General features: G+C 40.2%; 1 protein-coding gene across 1 annotated transcript in view; it reads left to right on the plus strand.

Annotated features, from left to right (window-relative positions):
• Nucleotides 1–17,825, plus strand: part of LHFPL6 (LHFPL tetraspan subfamily member 6) — a 260,730-nt gene extending 242,905 nt beyond the window's left edge. The window contains exon 4 of the mRNA XM_010360741.2: nt 16,666–17,825. Coding sequence (XP_010359043.1) covers nt 16,666–16,784 — 119 coding nt within the window. The 3' untranslated portion in view covers nt 16,785–17,825. The remainder of the gene's footprint in view (nt 1–16,665) is intronic.
• Nucleotides 17,826–20,220: the final 2,395 nt, after the last annotated feature.

Genomic DNA, 20,220 nt, shown 5'->3' on the forward strand with positions numbered 1-20,220 from the left:
CTCTGCTGTATAATTTGGGCTCAGCACTGCTGACCCTTGTGTCAAGCCTAGCTGCTGGTCAGTATGTCCTGCCCTTTCACAGATATGAGCAGCTGTGCAAGTATGAGATCTCAGATAGGTATTTTCTGGTAAATTCTTGTGCTGATCATGGCCAGTGCCATTTCTTTGGGGGACAATAACTGGTACTAATAAATGGTCACAAACCTGTTATTTTCTTTTGCCCACAGTCTCTTATCTCAAAAGTGGAGCTAAAATATTTTTTTGGGGGGGGGTCAAGAGAGACTCAACAGATTAAATAAAAACTATGGCTCTTTAGCAAAATTTTTGTGGGAATCCAGAAGGGAAACTTATACCATTGAATATAAAAGAATGTATTTGTAATTCAGAAAGGTTTTTTTTGTTTGTTTGTTTTGTTTTGTTTTTGTCCCCTGACAATCTGAGGCCCATCTAACATGTGCTCCTATTTGAGCGTGGTGTTTGAACACCTGACCATTGCCTCTAATGCTTGTCTCTGTAGAGCTCTTTCCTTACTCCTCCCACTCCAGCTACAGAATGGATTTACCTACACTGCATAAAATTGACAAGGCTGATATATATTTTCCGATCAAAATTCACCCCCTAACATATCTCCTTAGACATAGTGCTCCTCTGTTATGAGCTCTTTGCAGATACACATCTTATCTTTTCTAGAGCATAAATCTCTGCTCCCTTTGACATGCATGGTTGTAGAGTGCTTAATGCCATAGCTTGAGTGTGTCAGTTCTTACTGATGGACACATCTGTGTTTTATCTTCTGGTTAGCTCTGTGGAGAAAGTAGGGCAAACAAAAAAGATAAAGGGAGTCTTTTAAAAAATGTCTTGGCCGGGCGCGGTGGCTCATGCCTGTAATCCCAGCACTTTGGGAGGCTGAGGTGGGCGAATAACGAGGTCAGGAGATCAAGACCATCCTGGCTAACACGGGGAAACCCCGTCTCTACTAAAAATGTAAAACATTAGTGGGGTATGTTGGCAGGCACCTGTAGTCCCAGCTACTCAGGAGGCTAAGGCAGGAGAATGGCGTGAATCCGGGAGGCGGAGCTTGCAGTGCCACTGCACTCCAGCCTGGGCGACAGAGCAAGACTCCGTCTCAAAAAAAAAAAAGTCTTGTCTTCTCTTTTTGTTGAAGTGGCTCCAATACGCTAAGCTAGAACATCATACATTGAGGCACACTGTGTGCTTTGGGGCAAGGTGTCATCCATTAAGAGAGTCCAAATCCTACCATTCGGTCCTCTAAATCTGATAATAAATAACAGAACAGGTCAAAAGAGCCTTGTGTGTTAGAGTCACATTAGAGAGCAGAGCTGCAGGTTTTTTTCTTTCTCAATGTTTATTTTAGGTTCTGGGGGTACATGTGCAGGTTTGTTACAGAGGTATACTGCGTGATGCAGAGGTTTGGAGTATGATTGAATCTGTCACCCAACAAGTGAACATAGTACCCAACCCATCTACCAACAGGTAGATTTTCAACCCTTGTCCTACCTCCTCCTCCTTGTATTCGCCAGTATCTATTGTTCCCATCTTTATGTACATGTTTGCCCAGTATTTTGCCCCCATTTATAAATGAGAACATGCGGTATTTGCTTTTCTGTTTCTGCATTACTTTGCTTAGGAAAATGGCCTTTATCTTGATATTTTTTAATGGCCATGTAGTATTCCATGGTGTATTTGTACATTTTCTTTACCCAATCCACCATGGATGGGCACGTGCCTTTGCTGTTGTGAATAGTGCTGCAGTGATCATACAGGTGCATGTGTCTTCTAGGTAGAACAATTTCTTTTATTTTGGGCATATACCTAGCAGTGAGATTGCTGAGTTGAATGGTAGTTCAACTCTTAGTTCTTTGAGAAATCTCCAGACTGCTGTCCACAGATTTTTGCCCTCAAATCTGAACTAATTTACATTTCCACCAGCAGTGTGTAATTTCCCTTTTCTTCACAGTCCTGCCAACACCTGTTATGTTTTTAGGTTTTTTGTTTTGTTTTGGAAACAGAGTCTCGCTCTGTCACCCAGGCTGGAGTGCAGTTGTGTAATCTCGGCTCACTGCAACCTCTGCCTCCCGGGTTCAAGTGATTCTCCTGCCTCAGCCTCCCGAGTAGCTGGGATTACAGGTGCCTGCCCTGATAATTTTGTATTTTTAGTAGAGACAGGGTTTCACCATGTTGGCCAGGCTGGTCTTGAACTCCTGACCTTGTGATCCACCCGCCTCAGCCTCCCAAAGTGCTGGGATTACAGGCGTGAGCCACTGCGCCTGGCCTATGTTTTCACTTTTTAACAAAAGTCATTCTGACTGGTGTGAGATGGTATCTTGTGGTTTTGACTTGAATTTTCTGATGATTAGTGATGACGAGCATTTTTTCTGTCACATGTTTGTTGGCTGCTTGTATATCTTCTTGTGAGAATTATCAGTTCATGTCCTTTGCCTACTTATTAATGTGGTTATTTGCTTTTACCTTATTGCGTTAAGTTTCTTATAGATTCTGGATATTAGGCCTTTGTCAGATGCATAGTTTGTGAATATTTTCTCCCATTCTGTAGGTTGTCTGTTTACTCCATTGATCGTTTCTCTTGTTATGCAAAACCTCTTTAGTTCAATTAGGTCCCGCTTGTTGATTTTTTTTTATTACAGTTGTTTTTGAGGACTTAGTCATAAATTCTTTACCCACACCTGTGTTGAAAGGGTGTTCACTAGGTTTTCATCTAGAATTTTTATAGTTTGAGGTCTTACATTTAAATCTTTAATCTCTCAAGTAAATTTTTACATATGGTATAAGGAGGGTGTCCACTTTTATTCCTCTGCATATGGATAGCCAGTTATACCAGCACCATTTATCAAATAGGGAATCGTTTCCCCATTGCTTACTTTTGTTGACTTTGCCAAAGATAGTTGTAGGTGTGCAGTTTTATTTCTGGTTTCTCTATTCTGTTCCATTGGTCTATGTGTCTGTTTTTGTGCCAGTACCATGCTGTTTTGGTTTTTGCAAATTTGTTGTATAGTTGAAGTCAGGTAATGTGATGCCTCCAGCTTTATTCTTTTTGCTTAGGATTGCTTTGGTTATTCAGGCTCTTTTTTGATTCTGTATGAATTTTAGAATTTTTTTTCTAATTCTGTGAACAACGATGCTGGTAGTTGATAGGTTGCTTTGAGCAGTATCTACCAACCTACAAAGTTGGTAGATTGCTTTGAGCAGTATGGTTATTTTAATGATATTGATTTTTCCAATTTATGAGCATGGAATGTTTTTCTATGTGCTTATGTCATCTATGATTTCTTTCAACAGTATTTTGTAGTTCTTTTTGTAGGAATCTTTCACTTCTTGGTTATATGTATTCCTAGGTATTTTATTCTTTTTGTGGCTGTTGTAAATGAGATTTCATTCTTGATGTGGCTCTCAACTTGAATATGATTGGTGTATAAAAATGCTACTGATTTTTGTGCATTGACTTTGTATCCTGACCTTTTACTGAAGTAATTGATGAGTACCAGGAAGCTTTTGACAGAGTCTTAAGGGTTTTCTAGGTATAGAATCATATCACCAGCAAAGAGAGATAGTTTGACTTCTACTTTTCTTATTTGGATGCCGTTTGTTTCTTTCTCTTGCCTGGTTGCTCTGGCTAGGGAGCCCACTCCTATTCAACATAGGAATAGGCTGGAGTGCAGTGGCACCATCTCAGCTCACTGCTACCTCCACCTCCCAGGTTCAAGCCATCCTCTCACCTCAGCCTCCTGAGTAGTTGGGACTATAGGTTCATGCAACCACACCCAGCTACTTTTTACATTTTTTAAGAGAGATGGGGTTTCACTATGTTGCCCAAGCTGGTCTCGAACTTCTGAGCTCAAGTGATCTGCCAGCCTTGGCCTTCCAAACTGCTGGAATTACAGGTACAAGCCACCATGCCCAGCCTGATTGGTAGCTTTTTAAGTTACCGATTCAATTTCAGAACTCATTATTGGTCTGTTCAGGGTTCAATTTCTTCCTTGTTTAATCTTGAGAAGTTGTATGTTTCCAGGAATTTACCTATTTCCTCTAGATTACTGACTGTGTGTGCACAGAGATGTTCATAATAGTTTGTGAGGGTCTTTCGTATTTCTGTGGGATTGGTTATAATGTCCCTTTGTCAGTTCTCGTTGTGCTCTTTTGGATCCTTTCCCCTTTTCTTTGTTAACCTAGCTAGCAGTCTATCAATCGTGTTTATCCTTCCAAAGAACCAAGTTTTGGTTTGATTGATCTTTTGTTTAAATTTTTACATCTCAATTTTGTTTAGTTCTGCTGTGATTTATTTGTTTTCTTATGTTTGCTTTGGCGTTAGTTTGTTCTTGTTTTTCTGGTCCCACAGATATGATGTTAGATTATTAATTTGAGATCTTTCTAACTTCTTGATGTAGGCATTTCATGCTATAATGTGTCCTCTCAACACTTCTTTTGCTGCATCTCAGATATTTTGTTACGTTGTGTCTCTGTTTTCATTGATTTCAATGAATTTTTTAAATTTCTGCCTTAATTTCATTGTTTATGCAAAAGTTATTCAGGAGTAAGTTAATTTTCCTGTAATTATGTGGTTTTGAGAGATCTTCATGGTATCAATTTCTATTTTTATTTCAGTGTGGTCAGATAATATAGTTGGTATGATTTTACTTTTTAAAAATTTATTGAGACTTGCTTTATCACTGAACATGTGGTCAGTCTTAGCATATGTTCCTTACGCAGATGAAAATAATGTGTATTAAGTGGAGTATTTTGTAGGTTTCTGTTAGGTCTAATTGGTTATGTTGAGTTTAAAAACAGAATTTCTTTTTTGGTTTTCTGCCTTAATGATCTGCCTAACACTGTCAGTGGGATCTTGAAATCCCCCACTATTTTTGTGTGGCCGTCTAAATCTTTTCATGGGTTTACAAGTGCTTCTTCTATGAATCTAGGTGCTCTAATGTTGGGTGTTTATATACTTAGGATAGTTAAGTCTTCTTGTTGAATTGAACCCTTTATCATTATGTAATGCCCTTCCTTGTCCTTGTTCACTGTGGTTGGTTTGAAGTCTGTTTTATTGGATATGAGACTAGTGACCCCTGCTCTTTTTTGTTTTCCATTTGCAAAATACATCTTTCTTCCTCCCTTCACTTTGAGCCCAGGGTGGTTATTACATGTGAGATGGGTCTCTTGAAGACAGCAGATGGCTGGGTCTTATTTGTTTTACCCAACTTGCCACTCTGTACCTTCTAAGTGGGGCGTTTGTACCATTTACATTCAAGGTTTATATTGATATGTAAGGTTTTGATCATGTCCTCATGTTGTTAGCTGGTTGTTTTATACTTGATTGTGTGATTATTTTATAGGATATGTGTGCTAGGTACTTAAGTGTGTTTTTGTGGTAGCAGGTACCACTCTTTCATTTCCATGTTTAGAGGAAGGACATCTGGTCTGATGGTAATGAATTTCTTTAGCATTTGCTTCACTAAAAAGGATTTTATATCTCCTTTGCTTTTGAAGCTTAGTTTGGCTGGATATGAAATTCTTGGTTGAAATTTGTTTTCTTTAAGGATACTGAAAATAGGCCCCTAATCTCTCCTGGGTTGTAAGTTTTCTGCTAAGAAATCTGCTGTTAGGCTGATGAGGCTCCCTTTGTAAGTGACCTGACCCTTTTGTGTAATGGCCTTTAAGATTTTTTTTCTTTCATGTCAACCTTGGAGAGTCTGATCAGTATGCATCTAGTATGGCACCTTGCTGGGGTTCTTAGAACTTTTTGAATTTGAATGTCGACCTCCCTAATGAGATTGTGGAAATTTTCATAGACTGTATCCTCAACTATGTTTTCCAAATTGGTTACCCTGTCTCCTTCTTTCTCAGGAATGCCAGTGAGTGGTAGGTTTGACCTCTTTACATAGTCCCCTATTTCTCCATGGTTTTGTTCATTCTTTTTCATTCATTTTTCTTTATCTTTGCCTGAATGAGTTGATTCATCAGACTGGTCTTTGAGCTCTGAGATTCTTTCCTCAGCTTGGTCTATTCTGTTATTAATGCTTGCAACTGTGTTATGAAATTCGTGTAGTAAATTTTTCAATTTCACAAGTTCAGTTTGGTTCTTTCTTAAAATGGCCATGTCTTCTTTCATCTCTTGGATTATTTTACTGGTTTCCTTGGGTTGGATTTTAACTTTCTGCTGAATCTTGTTGAACTTCTTTCCCATCCATATTCTGAATTCTGTGTCTGTTATTTGAGCCATTTCAATCTGGTTAGCAACCACTGCTGGAGAGCTAGTACAATCATTTGGAAGTAAGGAGACCCTCTGATTTTCTGAATTGCCAGAGTTCTTGCCTGATTATTTTTCATCCAAGAGGGCTGGTATTCTTTAATCTTTCTGAAATTGCTGTTGCTTGGGTGGGGCTTTTTGTTTTTATATTCTTTATTTTTCTGAGGGTTTGAATGGGGTGTATGTCATGTATAGTCAATTGGCTTCATTTCTGGGTGCTTTCAGAGGCCCAAGGTTCTGTGCAGGATCTTTATTTGTGGCTAGATTCCTGTTCTTCAGCAGTGATGCGTGGTGAAAGAATTTTTGTTTGGTGGTGTAATTCAGGCTACAATCCAGTGGATGGTGCATAAATGTAAGGGCTGGCAGATAGGCTCTTACTCTGTGGCACACTTCTTTCGTATTTCAGTGCATTCACAGCAGCAGTGGAGAGCTGCAGTTCTTAAGGGGAAATACTGGTCCCACCCACTGCAGTGCTGCTGTGGTGACTTAGGAGGCATCAAGATGGCCTTCTGGGATATTTTGAAAATAGACTCAATGCATGGGATTTGGGAGATTCTACCATTACACACACCTTCTCACCACCTATTCTTTTGGGGAATACTATGCAGGGAGCGCTATTCCCATTATATGCGTGTGTGCAGCACCGCACCCCCAGGGCACATCCATTAGGAAGCCCATAGAATGCAAAATAAATAGACGCCTTGGAGTTGTGTACAGGACAGCCCTGACAATCAATACAAGTTTATACTTTCTGTAATAAACAGACATAAAGAAACAAGCAAAGGAGTTTTGTTTGTGTATTTGTTTGTTTGTGTGTTGAGATGGAGTCTCGCTCTGTTGCCCAGGCTGGAGTTTGGTGGCACAATCTCGGCTCACTGCAACCTCTGCCTCCCGGGTTCAAGAGATTCTCCTGCCTCAGCCTCCCAAGTAACTGGGATTACAGGCACGTGCCACCAGGCCTGGCTAATTTTTTTTTTTTTTTAGTAGAGACTGGGTTTCACCGTGTTAGCCAGGATGTTCTTGATCTCCTGACCTCGTGATCCACCCGCCTCAGTCTCCCAAAGTGCTGGGATTACAGGTGTGAGCCACCGCACCCAGCTGTAAAGGAGCTTTTAAAAAGAGCCACGCCCCACAAACATTCTTCTCTCAGTCGTTTTACTTCTGCGTTTTCTGCCCACCAACCAAGTTTAGGTGGTCTTCTCTTTACAGGCATATGACATATCATTTTTACTGCTTGTCTCATTAAAAGTTTTTTTTTAGGACCAGGCATGGTGGCTCATGCCTGTAATCTCAGCACTTTGAGAGGCCGAGGCAGGTGGATCATCTGAGGTCAGGAGTTTGAGACCAGCCAGGCCAACATGGTGAAACCCTGTGTCTACTAAAAATACAAAAATCAGCTGGGCATGGTGGTGCACACCTGTAATCCCAGCTACTTAGGAGGCTGAGGCAGGAGAATACCTTGAACACAGGAGGAGGCAGAGGTTGCAGTGAGCGCCATTGCACTCCAGCCTGGGAGACACAGCGAGACTCTGTCTAAGAAATATATATATATATATATATATATCTGTATACACACAAGGATACAAGCAACAAGGATACAATCTAATATGCCTACTTCTTTTTTACCTAAACTCTACATTTAAATATTAACATGTTAAAAAATTTAAAATATCACAGATAAAAGATACGCTGCCTGGATAAATGAAGCCAGTCAGCTTATCATATCCTGACTCAGGCACTATGGCTACAAGGCATTCTGAGTGCTCAGCAGTGACCTTGTGGGGAAAGAGAAGTAAATGGGGATCCCATGGAGCTCAAGTTCAAGGAAAGGCACTATAAACATGGAGGCACTATAAACATGGAGGCACTATAAACATGGAGGTTTATGGCATGCAGTCAGAGGGCAGGAACTGCCTGAGTTAGTGTCCTGTGCTGCGCTTTCCAGAGCAATACAGTGAACAGTGGAGAGCGCTACTGTGGAGTCTCTGGGTGAAAGTTAGGATGATATGGTGGCACCAGCCAAACTTCTGAGGGTTCACAGGCAGACAGCAGCTCTGGAGGGGAACTAAAGTGTACCCAGGAGTTGAAGCCCTTCATCAGCTAAGGCTCAGACAGAGTCAAGGTAGGGTCAAAAGCACTCAGTTTGGGACCATTTCTAGAGCCAGTTTCTCCTGCAGGGAGCATCAGTTATCTGTTCCTCAAGCAAATTTATATTAGACATCACAGTCCCACATCCTTGAAGATGCATTGCCAAAGGTGCCAAGTGTGGTTTCATTGCCTCAGGAATTGGAGCTGTCAAGTCTTTGCAAGGTGCAGACCTTTAGTAATTGAAACTATACTCATTGAACATGGGCATTGTTCAAAGAAAAACTCTGGCTGAATTGAATTTAAAGGAGTTTAGTTGAGCAATGAACAATTCACAAATGAGGCAGCCCCCCGAATCACAACAGATTCAGAGAGACTACAGGGGTGCCTCATGGTCGGCACAAATTTATAGACAAAAAAGGAACATGACGTACAAAAATCAGAAGTGGGGTACAGAAGCAACTGGATTGGCTACAGTTTGGTGTTTGCTTTATTTCAATACAGTTTGAACATTCAGCAGTATATGAGTGGTTGAACTATGGCTGCTGGGATTGGCCAAGACTCAGCAGTTATTACGGGTGCACACACTTAAGTTAGGTTTCATTCTTGTCTGCCTATTAAGCTAGGTTACAGTTCGTCCACAAGGTTTCAAATATAGAAGTACAGAGTTATTCTTAGGCCGTATTTAGTTCACTTTAACAGCATGTAGTCTTCTAAGAAGACTGGCAAATTGAAGGGGTAAGGTAAAATATGTTTTATTTTTTTCTTGGGCGTATACATGCCAAGACAAGTACTATTTAACAAGTGAGAAAAATGCATTTGATTAAGATCTTTTTTATACATGATCTGAGCACAGGAAAAAACTCTGTAATCAGTTTGACCCAAGTTCCAAGTTCAAGCTTTGTTATTTATTTGAGATACTGGGTAAGTTACTTATCCTTCAGTTTCTGAATCTTCAAAGTGAGAGTAATGTTGGAAAGTATAAACAGACCAAGGATCCAAGACAAAAATTATTAAAGGAGAGACCCCTTCATAACTTGTAACCTTTCACTCGCCATCTATATATGACAGCTGTTATAGGACTATTAATTCTGTATCTCTATTCTTAGCACAAGTATAATATCTGATATCCATTCATGCCACAAATGTGTATCGGTTACTGTGATCTGGTCATCGTACTGAGTGCCCGAATAGAACATTGAAACAAGCAGACAGTCACACTTGGTAGGCTCCAAAATGTTAATTGAACACATTAATGAAAAGGCAGAGGTTAAACTCCAGTGTCCTTAAAAGATGAAAAGATCTCCGGAATGCCATTGTTGTATGTAATAAGACTGGATTCTTTGTACCTCTCTTTCTGTCTCCATCACTTCCAAAAGCTATACTAAAAACTAATTTGAGCCACCCTAAGAAATCAGCAACAACCCTCCCCACCCCATCTCTACTCTGGGGCTGCCCTGGAATTCCGCCACAGTCTTTTTCTATCGACTTGGCAGGTGGCTATGGTATGCTGCTTTCTGTCCCGTTAACCTCTATTTTATCTGTCAAGAATAGTATTCCCCATTGTTGAAAGCAGCAATTTGCCAACCAAGCAAGCTTGGAGTCCTGTTTGATGGAGCATTACGGAGAGCAAAAGGGAAAGTTTAAACAGATTTGCTTCTCTAATTTCCTGAAAGGATCACAGACAAAACTTGCCCTCTGGAAAAATGCTTTCTGTTTGCATTATAATAACAAGCATTTATTGCCATGACATGGGCAGAGAGGCCATGGAAGAATGGTCCTGTATTTCCTGGTTTTATTTAGTTTCATTACTACTCATGAAAAGTATGCAGAGACAGTTTTTTTCTATGACTGTAAAACATGTTGCTAATTTCTTGTTATTGAGCACACAGGTTTTAACAACAGGATCATGCTCAGAGAGAAAAATCTGTTTTTCTTTTTTCTTTGGAGAAGTTCAAAGTGACAAGCCTGTGCCTGGTAAACCCTTAATCTCTCACAGAATTCTGGATGTTTTGCTTTCACATTTATAGTTTTATGAAAAAAAAATCCTGTTGTATCTGGTTTATTTCATTAAACTGAAGTTCTACAAAACATGTGTGTAATATACAAGGAATGCTTCAGAATAATATAGCCGATGTGAGTGATATGAACTGGAAAGTAAGCTTCATGAGACCAAAGACTCTGCATTGTTCCCTGCTGCATCTCCAGCTTCTATAACACACCAAAACAGGTAGCAGGAGCTTACAATTTATTTGTGACTGTTCCTGTCCAACAATACAAATGACAATTTCAAAGAGGGAATTTTCAGGCTTCAAGCTCTCGAACTCTAGAGGTGGTCATACCTCAACCCATCCCTTGCTTTACACCCAAAATGGGATCCATCTCTTACTTGAGCAATACTTTAGCAAGACCCAAATCTGTCTGCATTTCTCCATTACATTTCCCATCCCCTCACTCCAAGCATACTGTTCCCTGGCCCCCCACATTCATGCTTGACTCACTCCTGAACATCTGCAGGTCTTGGCTTAGATCTCACTTCTAATTTAAGCTTCTCTTTCACTGACCTGACCACACTACATAGATCACTTGCAATATGCTGCCTTCGCATCCTGGATTTTTTCTACAAAGCACGTATCACAATTATCAGTAAATAAATGTCTCAGTATTGCTTAATGCTTATTTCCTTGACTAGACAATAAGCTTCTTGATAGCAGGAATTATATCTATATTATTCCCAACAAGCTCCCAGTACCCAGTGATTCATTCATAGTTGGAGCTGGCACTCACTGAATGTTTGTTGAATCAGTGAATAAATTGAGAGGGGGGAGCGAGGAAAGGGAAAAGGGAGGGAAGAAGAAAATCAAGAATCAGGGTTGAATGACAGTATTTTTTCAGATTTGCTTAAATTCTATTGATACACCTTACTCTAACTAGACTGATCTTGACCATTTTTCCTCAAAAGACATGTATGCATATGTACTTTTGTATATTTTTTGAGGCTAGTTTGATTGGTTGGCCATATCTCAGTATAATTTGTGACACTATTAAACAAATTCATATTAAACCACTTTTTGATTTAATAATTATTTTAAAAATTGCTTAGTAAATGAAAAAGCCTTCATGTCTTAAATGAAGGACTCTCTTTCTTGTAAATCACATTGAACATTAATAGCTCATTTCGGACCTTAACCGGCTGTTGAATTTTAATCCCAAATTTTGTAAATCATACACACAAACTTGAATATATATATCTGATTGATGGCCATATTTTCTTATATCCTCAAACATTTTTCTGCTATTATGGTACACTCCTTAAAGATCTTTACTTAATTTCCTGCCAGTTTTCATCTGGTAGATATTTAGCCTGATACATGAACTATCTGTTTTGTGACATAAACAAGAATGGATCCAGATAACAATGACTAGAAATTACAATTACACCTGAGCAAGACAAGAAATTGGATTTGCCCTAGGAAGAGGGTAGTGTGGTGAGAGCCGGAGCCAGCTGGTGCTGAAAGCTCTGCTCTGCCTCTTTCAGGTGACAGCAGGGCTTGGGTAGGTGGGTGGGGTGGTTTAGTTTCTGACAATGGTAGAAACTTACAGATCCCTTGATAAAGAAAAGCAAGAAAGTCTTTGTTCATTCACTCCTGTCTTAGATCTGGTTCCCCAGAGTGGATCCTGAGATGAGGATTTGTGTTCAAGTGATTGAGGAAATGTGCCAAGGAAAAGCCAGTGGGGAAGTGGAAAAGCAAGGTGGGGAAGGAGTAAACGCCCAGCAGGGTGCAGTTTGTCATCTGAGGGCTCAGCCTCAGCCTGAACTCACAGTGCTGGGAACATTCATTATCATTACACTGCAGACTTTGTGCCACCTGGAGAGAAGAAAGCCAGGTGTGCACACTCCAGTACAAGTCCATCGCTGGCAGTGGTCACACCAGGGGGCACTTCAGCTGTCAAAGAGCTGGGACAGAGTAATGCCAGTCACTCATGGGTCCTCTGAAGAGCGTTGCAAATATAAGCTGTTAGGAGCAAACAGGAAGCTGGAGATTGAGAGTCCAGAACCAGCAAAGGGACACAAAGGAACTGGCTGGAGAATCTACAGCATCGGCTGTAGCTCCCCTGCCACTTACGAGATGCTGAAGCTTAAACTTCTGCTATTTTATTGACTTCTCTGCCAAAAACAAAAGCAAAACCAATATTATCCTCTCTCTCATTACCCTCTGATAGCCAATCCTTTACTAGCTTCTTTTTCCATCTTTGTTTAATAAATATGTCTACTGTCACATACACTGTTTTCAAATTAACTAGCCTCAGCAACTTTTTCTTAAGTGCCAAATAATTAATAAAGAATTATATACTCTACTTTTCATGTTAGGTTATGGAACTATGTATAGGGCAATACATTATTAATAATGAACAATTGATTGTGTTCTGTGTTATGAGCCCAGTGCTAAATAGATGGACCACAAATTTTGCCGACTCTTTGAAATGTTCTAAACTAGTGGTCATCTCTTCTCTATTAATTCCCCCTCCTAGATGTATTTAATCCAGCTAAAGAATAATTCAAATTGGAGATTATTCCCAAGACTCACAACCACATTAGTTCATGGTTGTCAGCAAATCTGACCTGTGAAGGAGGACTCGGTTACCCGTGAAAAATGCATATTCTATCAGTATTAATGGAGGTCATTGTGCCAGTGAGACCTACCCAGAGGTGGAGAGGCGATCTTTCAGAATCTGTTACCCTATTAAATTTAACACACTCGCTATGAGACCGGAAATACACACTTGGTTTGGGAAGTTCTCTCCAAAATTTCAGTGCCAAAACAGGACAAGAGTTACTTTTAAAATAAAATACTAGATTTACTGTTTTTCAGGTATTAGCTGCCTGCCTGCTTTGCTTCCTTTCTACTTTTCTTTTACCTTGCCTTTCATTCAACAGTTATTTATTAGGTGCTTGTCATAGGCCTGGCATTTCCATGATCTAGAAGTAGAATTTCTGGGTGCAAGGAGTCGTAAGTGTGAAGCTCTCATGTCAGCAACAAGGCTGATGTGCTCCAGAAAAAGTGATCACTGTGGCCAGAGATAAGACACAGGAGAGAGCGGTCATGAGGTGTGAGAGGTCAGCAGACATTTAAGCCCTCATAGGCTATAGGAAGGACATTGATTTTTGAGAATTCATTAAAGGGACTTTTTTTTTCCTTTTTCTTTTTCTTTTTTTTTCGAGCCAGAGTTTTATTCTGCCATCCAGGCTCGAGTGCAGTGGCGCAATCTTGGCTCACTGCAACCTCCGCCTCCCGGGTTCAACTGATTCCTATGTGTGGGCCACTTGCACTAATTTACTCTGTGTGCTTGATGTCTGTGTGCTTACGTAATGGCCTAAGAGCTTTTAAGATGTGGAGGCTCTTGATCGAATTCGCCTGGCTAATTTTTGTATTTTTGGTAGAGATGGGGTTTCACCATGTTGGCCAGGCTGGTCTTGAACTCCTGACCTCAAGTGATCCACCCACCATGGCCTCCCAAAATGCTGGGTCATTACAGGGTTTTAAGTAAGAGCGTGGCTTGATCTGGTTGATTTTTTAAAAGACAGCTGCCTACCTTGCTGTTGGTGATGATATAAGAAGAATCAGGGAGACAAGAAAGCAATGACAGCAGACCAGACTGCCTGGGGGATGATGCGGGCATTGGAGAAGGAAAAGGATACAGGATAGATATGGGCGAGAGTGGCAGAGGACTTGCTACTTATTAAGCAGAAGTCCTGGAGCAGGTTATTAAACTTGCCTTGGCCTCAGTCTTCCCTTCTGAAAGATGAGAATGATACTCATGTACTTGCCACATTGTGTTCCTATGAGAATTAAAGCATTAATGTTTACTCCATGTAAAGCTTCATGACAATCTTGAGAAAATGGTAATCAAAACACATTTGCTATTTTTTAATTATTCATTGGATGTGGAAAGGGAGAAATCAGGGATGACACCTAGGTTGAGGACTGAACAACATAGCTTGATGTCTGTGTGCTTAGGTAATGGCCTAAGAACTTTCAGGATGTGGAGGCTCTTGATCAAATTTTGCTGCTGTTGACTCATGGTGACCACAAGCCAGTAACTCCCTTAGCTCTATCTTGCCTTGCCTTTTTATCTGTGTATGGGGCACATGCTAACTACTTCTCCAGTAAATGTCCAGTGAAGATCCAAAGTTTAACTGCACCTTATACCTAACAGTCTTGGTAATTTTCAGCAGGGAAGTTATTAATTTTTCACAAATGAACAAGGTAAAAGTGGCTATGTTCCACGGTGAGCAGGTCTATGCAAACCCAGCCCCATAGGCTGAGAGGCTGAGAAAAGAGGTGAGGAAAGAGGCTGACAAGTCCAGTTTCTCAGAAAAAAAGCATTTAATAGGGACTTACGAACAGAAGCCATGTCTTAGGCAGCTGCAAGATGGTGGATCTTTGCACCCGCCCTCCAGAAAGCAGCCTTTACATAGCAAGCTTCTAGGGTACAGATACGTGCAGCTGGTCACATCTCATACTTTCTTGCCAAAACTTGTGACCTCTAGGGAGATGAGATAAACATCTTTATGAAAGGTTATCTATGCCATAGGCATTGTTTCTTTATGGGGGGTTATCTACACTATGGGAACACCTCGGTATGCAGGAGTCAAACGCTGGTCTTCATTGAGGTTTCGCTTCAAGATGGTGTCACTCTTGCCAAGCAACAGGCTGTTTTCCTGCAGACTGCTTGTGAAAAGAAGGGATGTGATTTTCTCTTTTTTTTTTTTTTTTTGAGACGGATTCTCGCTCTGTCGCCCAGGCTGGAGTGCACTGGTGCGATCTCGGCTCACTGTGACCTCCGCCTCCTGGGTTCAAGTGATTCTCTTGCCTCAGCCTCCTGAGTAGTTGGGATTACAGGTGCCCACCACCTCACCTGGCTAATTTTTGTATTTTTAGTAGAGACGGGAGTTCATCATGTTGATCAGGCTGGTTTCGAACTCCTGACCTCAGGTAATCCACCCGCCTTGGCCTCCCAAAGTTCTGGGATTACAGGCATGAGCCACTGCAGCTGGCCCCGTGATTTTCAGTCTGTGGCTTTTATGTTCAGTGACTGTGAAATCCAAATGTCTTGCTGTTTATGTTTGTATCTAATGTAATGCAAAACAAGAACCAAAAGGAGGAACATGGTTGCTGTTCGAGCATCGTCTGATAAGATGGTAAGACCGGCTGAAAAATGAATTAGAATTGAAGCAGAAAGTACAGTGTCCAGTATAAGATATAGAGGCCTTCTTTACTGTGCACACAAAAAGAGTAACTTGGATGTCATTAAGAAAGAAAAAGCTAATGAATGCAAAAACCCATTCCATTAACCCAAATAGGGTATCTGGGGACGCCAGCCTATTCTTGGGATCTGGAACCCGGGTTTGAGTCCTGGCTCACTTTATTCCAAATTATAAGCATATTACTATGGGTAAGTCACCAACTTCTTTAAATGCTGAGGAGCATTTTTGTCAACCATGTTGAGCTGGTACTCCACCTTACGATGTTGATAAAAGAATTGACAAAGACAATATAGATACATAAATCTACTTATTATTTTTTAATATTTTGGGTGTGTTATGACTATTAAGGCTAATCTAACTCTGAGAAATCAGGACCCATTTGGACACTTGTCATTATATTTTCATTTAAATGATACTTTAATAAAAATAAATAAATAAATAAATAAATAAAAAATAAATGACACTTTATCTTCAAGGTGAGTGTTGATCCCAGAAGAATCTGGGAATTTTTGTTTTCTGATTCAAACAGTAGAGAGTAAGTCACTTGAGGATTCCACATACATAGCAGTATTCACCTTAGCATCAGCCATTATCCTTCAAATGGGTTGCCTCCTCAAAGTGGCCCTTTTGCAGAAGGATTGCATCAACATTTAGATTTTTTCCCTAAAGTACTTTGTTATGCAGGTGAGCTTGGGTGATGTCAGTTAGAATTAACTCCTTCATCTCATATCCTGGTTGCTGCTCTTCTTCTCTTTTTTTGACCAGGGTGTGGATATTGGTGGAGGAGACTAGACTTCTCTTCGCCAGTGTGAGAGGTAGACATTGAGACCCTTCTGAAATGCACCCAGCCATTCTTGCTTTCTTCACTGGCAAGATAACTTTCAGCACGTTATGATTCCATTTAAGCGAGGATACCATATTCCTAATGGGTGTTTCAGAACCCACACACTGGAAGCAATAATAAGAAGGCCTGCTGCAAAATCATCCTCATCTGTGTCTTTCTTCTTTCCCTTTCCTTTGTCCCTAGGGAAGTGTGAAATCGGCTGGGCCTACTACTGCACGGGAGCAGGTGCCACTGCCGCCATGCTGCTGTGCACATGGCTGGCTTGCTTTTCAGGCAAGAAACAGAAGCACTACCCATACTGAGATGGAGCCACCAAGAGCAGACAGAGGAGAAGACGGGCCGAACGGGCTTGGAGAGGTCAAAACATCCACCTACCTTCAAAAGGTGGAAGAGTAGTTCTAATCCAATACAATGCTAATAAAATGAAACCCGATAAAATCAGGAACATGATATAGGAAGGAAGGATTATAGGAGATTTGTGGGAGGAAAAAAAGGAGAGTGTAGAATGATGGAGAAAAATGGACCAAAGCCTAAAAATATTGCAGGGCATCGGGTGGTTCTATTCCACAGAGTATTGTTAATATACAACACACACACACACACACACACACCCCAAATCTATATATGCAAACAAGGGTTTGGGTTTTAGGTTTTTTTTGTTTTTGTTTTTGTTTTTAGGTGAGGACTCAGAAAATCCAAAGGGCTAGTAGAAACAGTGTTATGCTGGGAAGCAGGGTACCCCCAAAAATGTTCCCTGTAGGTCACGGCACTCCCGAAAGCACACAAGCACATACAGACATATGCATCCTCACACACGCCCATGCACAAACGTGGATCATCGCACAGACTTTACGGGAGGTTTAGTGGTGCATTTCTCCTCTGTTTTCTTTTTAACATACATTTAAAATACAGTATTATCACTTTATAAAGCATATATTAAACCCAATAAATGGACCAATAAGCCAAACTATCAGTATTTTGTATACCCTGCATAAACTCTAATTTAGTTCCTCAACATATTTTCAGTGTTTATGCAGACCTTTAGAGTTAAGCCTTTGTATTTCCATGTTATTCAACAATATGCAATATTTCTCTGAGTAGCTTCTGCTGTGATAGTCTTATGAAGAAAAGGGGCACCTTTCTGTCCACTGTAGGAGAGAATTCAGCCGAAGATATGAGAATAACGAGAGACATTTTCCAGTCATTGGATCGTGTTTTCTTTTGTCCATTATTGTACTGTGCTGTACCACATTTATTTCTATATTCATTTTGTAAAAAATTTAAAAGTGCTATTTTGTTTGTATTTGAAAATCTCTGTGAATAAATTCTCTCTTTGATCAATAGCTAGATGAGTCATGGAGTGTTAATTTAGTTATTGGATTTGCCTCCTTAATTTCTTCCATGTAGTTCTTCAACTACTATAGTCTTGTAAAATTTCCTTTTCTCTTTTAAGGCCTCTCATTAATTCACTCACTAATCATCCAACAAGGCATTGTTCTAGGCACAAGTGTATTAAAAATGAGTAAGACAGTTTCTGCTTTCAACATGAATTCTTTGCAACCAGAATTCTAACTTCCTGCTTATTACATTTCAGTCATAACCAAATTCTGAGGAGAGAAGAACTGCAGGTCTGTTTTGTATTAAGTTTGAGAATATGGGTGGTATTCAGATGTGATTTAGGGCAACAAGAGCTAGATTGTGGTTCAGGAGGTGACTGGACTGACCGTCTCCAGCATGGTGACATGACTGTTACAGTTGCCAGTGACTTGCTGTTCCTCCAGCTTCTACAAAGTGCTGGGTTTCTTCTGTACTTCTGTGTCAGGGAAAATTTTCTATCACTGCCCTTCAGGGATGTTAGCCATTTGAAAAAACTTATCTCAACAGCCCTGACCCTCCAGCAGAAAGTCTTCACAGAAGAGAAGGGTTTGGACCCTCACATGGCCCCTTAACAGAACCAGCTCTTTCAGGGCTAGGTGTGATGGCTCACGCCTGTAATCCCAGCGGAGGTGGGGAAATCACATGAGGCCAGGAGTTTGAGACTAGCCTGACCAACATGGCAAAACTCCTTCTCTACTAAAAATACCAAAAAAAAAAAAAATTAGCTGGGCATAGTGCTAGGGGTGCTCTCCTGTAATCCCAACTACTCAGGTTGAGGCACAAGAATTGCTTGAACCCAGGAGGTGGAGGTTGCAGTAAGCCGAGATTGCAACACTGCACTCCAGCCTAGGCAACAGAGTGAGAACCTCTCCCCACCAAAAAAATAAATAAAAATAACAAATAACAAAAACTAGCTCCTTCGGGAGCAAAGATTGCATACTGGATAGTGGATCTAGCCTTTTGTTTAGTAAGCCTGAGTTATTGTAGCAAATCCTTAAGAATTCAGTTTCAATTAGCTTCTAAATTCATTGTACTTTTCTGATTTGGAAATTGAACATTCTGGCTATTTATGCATATATTTTCTATGCTATCTATACACATTTATCAATTTCATTTGAATATCTGACCATTCCACTTGCTTCTAGTACTTTTAATCATCCAGGATGAGAATCCATGCTGCTCTGGAAGAACAATACAGGATCTGACCAATAAAATTCTACACTTTCTGAGGCTTTGTTGGTGTGGAGAAAGTCATTCCACTCTCAGATGCTTAATTCATAATGTGCTGAATGTGATTTGTGTCTCATTGTCTGCTGAGCAGCGGCTTCTCCATTCTGTGGTTTCCTGCAGAGAAGAAAAGATTGCACTTTGCTTCCTCAATTAGCCCATTATTTTCATGTATAGCTGGTGCTTTTCAGATTTCTTTTAACTGCACCTTCCTGTCAGAAGAGTGTTGTGACTTCTTAGCTCCCATGATCAAGTTGGAGTTCTCTAGGGAATTCATTAAGGTCTAGTTCCTTGGACAGATTTAATGATGACATTGTCATTTTTATGTAGTTCATGTGATTTTAGACATTAGTGAGCCTCACTAGAATAAAAGGTCAGCCACTCTAGATGGTAAAGTCAAATGACAAACTCTTATATGGCAATGGCAAAATCTGGCTACTTGTATGATTTTTTTTTTTTTAAGATGTCCCTGCATTTTAATAGGAACATCTAAGTTATTAAGAATTACATATACTGCTTTTGAAATGAAAATCACAATTCATAAGGTAATAACAATAACAAAGTCAGTGAAAAGTATCTGTTCACAGGATTCTTACTGATATATACGAGAGGCCATAAAAAGCTCAGTTTTCACAACCTTAAAAGCTTGCATTCCTTGCACATGCCTGTGCAGTAAGTGGGGAGTTTACCTTGTTTTAAGGAAGAGAAAATGACATGCAAAGAAGTGAATTGATGAAATTTAATTGACTCTAGTCATTGAACACCTGCTACTTGGTAGGTATTCTACTAGACATAAAACACAGCCCATGCTCTTAAGTCAGTCCTAAGCTCATGGAGAAAAATGACAGGAGCATCAGTGATTACCAAATCATATGTCAACTGATTCTCAAAGACAGGGAGGAAGCTCCTCCCAGGTGAAGAATTCTACACAGACAAAGAGGTATAAAGAAAGATGAAAGATGATTTATTACAATGCTCTGCTCTTCAAAAATCATCATTAACAAAATGAAAAGATGTGTCAAAGACTGGAAAAAGTTATATATCTGATAAAGAGCTTGTATTCTGAGTACATACATGACTCTCTCAAATGAATAATAACAAGGACAACTCAATTTTTAAAGAAAAAGTGAATGG

The sequence above is a fragment of the Rhinopithecus roxellana genome, chromosome 18 (assembly GCF_007565055.1).
Source record: "Rhinopithecus roxellana isolate Shanxi Qingling chromosome 18, ASM756505v1, whole genome shotgun sequence".
Taxonomy (NCBI): domain Eukaryota; kingdom Metazoa; phylum Chordata; class Mammalia; order Primates; family Cercopithecidae; genus Rhinopithecus; species Rhinopithecus roxellana.